The 6,000-nt window shown below is 32.3% G+C and overlaps 1 protein-coding gene across 1 annotated transcript; it reads right to left on the bottom strand.

Moving 5' to 3' along the window:
• Positions 1 to 699: 699 nt before the first annotated feature.
• On the bottom strand, positions 700 to 3,675 carry LOC139501369 (cerebellin-2-like). The gene is made up of 2 exons (XM_071290407.1): positions 3,445 to 3,675; positions 700 to 1,209 (listed from the first exon to the last, which is right to left on the bottom strand). The coding sequence occupies exons 1-2, from the start codon at positions 3,602 to 3,604 to the stop codon at positions 776 to 778; spliced, it is 594 nt and encodes a 197-aa protein (XP_071146508.1). The 5' UTR covers positions 3,605 to 3,675; the 3' UTR covers positions 700 to 775.
• Positions 3,676 to 6,000: the final 2,325 nt, after the last annotated feature.

Here is a 6,000-nt window from a genome sequence, read left to right as displayed (position 1 = left end):
ATTTTGTATTCACTGCACCATAAAAAACCTAAAAGTACTAGTGGTCTTATTTTTTGAAAATAGCAAAAAAAAGTAAACGGTCATGATTCATATTTAAATTCATTTCTGAATAGTTAAATGATTCACAGTAGAATTTTTTGCAGTGTTACAAAGGGGTGAAAATTCTAGAAAGGCTATCATTATCCCTTATGGGCCAGGAAATACTACCGTGCCACCTATAGAGACTCTCTGTATTCTGTCTACTTTTTCCTGAAATATATTTACTATCTAAGGGGTCATACCAGTTGCATATATATTGAAATAAGTAAAACATGTGGAAACAAGAATGTGTCCATAGTATACGGACGCCACATCTGCACTATCATCTAAAAAATGCATTGTAGCAAAGGGGAAGAATAATTGTGGTATAAGCCCAGAAACACGAAAATAATTGAATTTAACAGAAGGGAAACACATAACGGACTTTTGAAAAAATGGAGAGGGCTTTTGATACCTTGTATTAAATTCTCCAGTCTCAATATCTTTTACAAAAATTCTTCCTACAACAGTTTACAAGCTGCATATGCCCGCGATTTCGCGGGTGTGTTCTAGTAAATATAAAAAAACAATAAGTACTTTCGTTAAAATAAAAACACCTAGTTTATCATTATCTTTTTTTATTATTATAAGCAATAGTAGTAGTTATTCCAGTAAAAAGTATAAGAAATAGTTGTAATTTATTAGTATTTTGTATTTCCAAGAGTTAATTACATTTCACAGAAAGCGAGTAAAACCGTTAAAACTGATTCAAAAGCACACCAGAAAATGAATTATAAAGAGCATGCGAGTGTCCAGCTAAAACCTGACCCTCGAATCCTCGAAATGTTCGCATCCACACCTTGTCACCTCTTTGTAACATAACTGTATAACTTCTAGATTGTGAGGAATATTTGTTGACATCCCGAGAATCGCCATATAAAGCATCAAAGTTGATACCATTGCGGACCATTGACAATGCCACGTGCTGTCTTGGTGAGGCCATTATACTAGCTGATAAAAGGTAAAGTCCTCTTACAGGTGCAGTAAAATGACCAGTGTGAACATTGTAAGCGTTTCCTTTGTTAAGCAACAGTTTGTTATATACCACAACATGATTCGTCCCTAGTGTTGTTGTTTTTGACAGCCATGCAGTAAATGCAACGACACTTCTTCTATATCGAAGATTAGAACCTGCTGCAAAAAATAAATATGTAATATTAATTAAATCTTTCATCGTAAAAGTTCGGTCGTTACTAATAAAAATGCAAATATCTTTAGTCTACACATTTTCCACGGGTAAATTCACTCTTTTATTTTTCTGTTTATAAATTATAAGAAAGATAGATTTCCAATCAATCCAATATTGATTGCTTCGAATTTGCATGCAGATTTCAATTTTCACTACGTGTAGAAGTAATTGTAAATACTAGTAAGATCTTACACAATAATGACCAAAAACAAATATACTATGTTCAAGTAAAAGGTATTACGTTTTCGGTCATTGCCCGATGTCGTATGAAATCCTTTAATAAGTGTGCTCATAATTTTGTCCAGGTTCGCCTATTTTTTTTACCACGTTTAGCATGTTTAGGGATGTCTTTGTGTATATTTTAAGTGTAGACCTATGGTCAAATATATTCGTTCACATACAAAATGTATCGTTAGAATCAAAAGGAGATACCATACTAGAACCCGTGACTGAATTAAAGTACCTTCATCTTATTTTCAGTCTGTATTTTAGTATTCGTATTGCCATTTGATAAATTCATACTAATTATGAGGTGCACAGTTTTCTCTGCTTTCAAAATCTTTCTGTTTGAATCCGTCCTGGTTTTCTTACTATAACCGGAAACTAATTGAATATATATATTTTTGTCAATTACTGAATTCGATAGTGTTCATCCCTGTATAATTGCGAAGTTCACTTGTGATTATGACCCGTGTATATACCAAAACCCAAATACACCGTTAAGAGGAGCGCCTGACAGAGGCGGAACATACAGATTAGGTAACAGGTTACAAAAACTTAAGTATCGAGAGAGTAGTAGAGTCACCCGAGGATTGCCGATTGATGTATCGGTATCGGATTCGACCCGGAACTTGTTAATTGTAATATTAAAGGGGCACTAGCTGTCAAATTCATGTTCACCGATTTTAATCAATTCTCATATTTTATTTTTAACAACATAAAACATTTATTTAAACTATTTAAAGTCTAAAATAAACTATAAACAGGGCACGAGCATAAAAATACATAGCTTCGTTTCGTGTGTATTTTAGTCCAGACGCCATCTAAATAATTATCGAGTTGACCTCTAAAGTCATGCGATGACCATATATATATAAGCGATGTAAACATAAATATAGATATAAATAGATTAAGCACACTCGTGTTTTTTTATGATTCTAGGTCTATTAAATTTCATATTAAAGATGAAAATAGATGTTAATCATCGTTTTTTACCTGTATAAGAATAAATTTGTGTGGATCGAATCAGTCAATCAAATAATTTATCTTTATTTCACTTTCAATGTTGACATTCTTTTCCTTAAAATATCTTTACACATACAATTCACATGTTATCCATCTGAAGCTAAGGGGTTAAAATTGAAGTTCACATGAATACGGACTCAATGAGGTCGAATTATTCACTTGCAAGTGAATAATTCATAACCACTGGTTTTTTTTTTTAGCTTATTTTGATAAATTTGAACAATACTGGCTGCCAAAAGCTAATTATTCTTTCACTTTGTGCATTTCATTATTGATAAAGCAATAAATAAAGATATTAGATTTTTTATACAGCTCGAAGCTAGTGCCCCTTTAATTATGTTGAAAACAAAAGGGAAAAGAAATGATGTAGTTTATTATTCATCATTTGATTCCTCGTTTTTACGCCATACCACTTATGTACAGGGTTGAGTTCAATATCGTAGCAGCTAGTCTATAGCTACACGTTCAATAGTCAAATCTACGTAGAACTACGTAACTGCTACGATATTGAACTCAACCCAGGGTTGTGTTCAATATCGTAGCAGCTACATATTGCTAAGAAGATTTTTAACTATTGAACGTGTAGCTAGCCTAGCTACTAAATATATCTTTATAGCAGCTAGGCTAGCTACACGTTTGCTAGTCAAAAGTCTACGTACCCCTATATAGCTGCTACTATATTGAACGCTACCCTATTAAGATATTAGGGGGTGTTAATCATTGTCCGCTACCGTCATTTTATTCAATTATTCAAAAATATTTTCACAAGATGTAGGGTATCTGTGTGCATTCCTGTTTGTATACTAAATGCCTGCCTGTGGCCCTAATTTGGTGAATAAAAATATTCTATTCTATTCTATTCTATTTCAACATATCTTCATTGACATATCTTTTTAAAAAAAATACAAATCTGTAATAAATAGTCAACATACCAACTTGGCTAAAGATAAGATGTTCGTTCCTGCCTTTGATAATGTCTCTACCAAAACAGGGACTATTGCAACAGATAACTGCTACCAAAACGGCAAGCACTGTAAACAGGTTCATGCTTAGACTTCGAAAATATCTGGTGGAAATTAAAAATCCAAACATGAAAATGAACAAAAGCCAAGATGTGTGTAATTATATAGAACCGCTATGCAGAAGGATATCCGAACGTTGATACCTATCATCATCTTTATTATATAACACATGGAGGAAAGCAGGAAAACTTGAACGTCCATCCGACATTTGTTTTTTCCGACAATTTTGGCAGAATACAACAAATTTTTCTGCGTGTTTATATAATTACAGTTTTAAATAACATTTATAAGGTTGATGTCTTAACGAAATAATGATATCAAATTTGATTAATATCAAATAAAATCTTAAGAAATGATTGGGTCAATTGACTGTTGATTGCTTAATGTCCAGTGGCAAGTATCTCATGCATATATAGGACAACAACGATACTTAAATTAATGATAATGACGATAATAATTACTTTCATGACAAAAGACATTAAATTTGGACAAGCGAAACTGTTGTCTAAAAATCGGTCAAGTTCGGATTTCCCGGACAGTAACTGCGAGGGTATTTTACGAGCAGCACTTCCTTGTACCGTTACGTATTTTAAAGACTCATAGAAAAAATGAGATTCAAATAAAAATACTAAGAGGAGAATTAAAAAATCAAACGTTTGCAAAACAAATCAATAAACGACATACCAAACAAGATAAAAAAAAAAAAGAACAAACATCATGAATTAATTGGAAAATCACCAAACGATACAAAGTCCAAACACAAATTTTTAAAATTAAATAAGAAATTAATAGTTTTTGAAAAAAAAATATCCAAACTTACTAAAAATTGAAAACTTTTTAAAATTTTGAATTGATAAGTGTAACATGGACCAACAAGCCTTAGTTTCGGATTTATTTCTCGGCCACTTTTCTGATACTCTTGAGATTGCCAAACCTGAAATTTTAATTTTCCTTGTTTAAATCTGATAATCAATGTTTTGACACCGTCCCCACATGTCTATACTATTAAACAAGAAGACCTCCTTTTGTGTGTCACTTCTCTTCCATCCACACTAAATTGATCATCATGTTCCTGTGTCCTATAAGTACCATGCATATTAATCGCATTTGTCATCCATTATTATGATTATTCAGTTTGGGTTATTTTGGGAGAAAAATGGGAAAAATGCGTCTTCGGACTGACTTTTAAGTCATAAACAAGACTTCAGTTTACAGCTTTAAAACTGTTTTAAAATTTCAGATAATTTTTAAAAGTACCGGGGCCGGACATTTTTTTTTTCACGGTTTTCTGTATGCTAGAATGAAATTCAAAACAGTGTGGCTGTAGTCTCTGATTGACACATTAAATTCATCCATTGACTGGGACAATTTAGGTGAACGTTTGTATGTAACGACCACTGCTCACTATGTACTTTTTAAAGACACTTAAACTATGGGGTCACCAAAGGTTCTCAACACCTTAATAAAGTAATTCGAAAAACTAATCAGAAATAACAAGATGTTTTAATATATATCAATTATATAAATCAAAACATAAAGGTTATTCTTGATTAATTTTTTGAATTATTTTATAATTAAAGACGTTAAGAAACCTTTAAAGACCCCACAGTTTAAATGTCTATCGTAGGTACGTCGTGAACAGTGGTCGTTACAGACAAACGTTCATGTAAATTGTCCCAGTCAATGGGTGAATTTAATGTGTCAATCAATGGCCACAGCCACACTGTTTTGAATTTCATTCTATGATCATACATATAGTATTAATAAAATGTTTTTGCTATTTACTATCAGTTCCAAGTTTACTATCCAGGTCGGTTGCTGGCGTGTTTGCTGATATATTATATACAGAGTCCCCATATATATGATATATCAGTGACTGCCGTGTATAGTAGACTAGGAATGATAGTAAATAGCAAATACCCTTTTTTGTATATATGTATGTTCACAGTATATAGCAAAACAGAAAAAAAAACAATCACGGACTTTGGAAAAAGGAGAAGGGCTAAAACAAATTTGTACTGTCAACATGGCACCCGCAGGCTAAGACTTTTGATACCTTTTCTGAAATTAGCCAGTCATAGAATATTTTACGAAAATTCATCCTACAACAGTTTACATACTTTCAACTACGCACATAAAGCCCTCGATTGCGCTGGTGTGTACTAGTAAAGTCTAAATTGTCAACCTCAGCGTTGAGAATATACCTTTCCGTAACATGTCTAAAACTTGGAAATAATTGCTTTCAACTGTATGTATGTACGTATTTATACAGGAAAAAAAAAAGATAAAACACCATGGTGAATTTAATTTTTATCATGAACAATGTTTGTTTAAAAAGATACAAGGGAAAATCCACAATAAAATGTAAAATGTACACTACCAAGAATTTACTTACACTTTTTAATTTACGATTCAATCCTCTTGGAGTCTGTACTAAAGGGCAACATGATACAATTATTATGTTGT

This window comes from Mytilus edulis, chromosome 13, assembly GCF_963676685.1.
Source record: "Mytilus edulis chromosome 13, xbMytEdul2.2, whole genome shotgun sequence".
Classification (NCBI taxonomy): domain Eukaryota; kingdom Metazoa; phylum Mollusca; class Bivalvia; order Mytilida; family Mytilidae; genus Mytilus; species Mytilus edulis.
The sequence above is the reverse complement of the archived record's forward strand: the minus strand, read 5'-3'. Positions and strand labels throughout refer to the sequence as shown.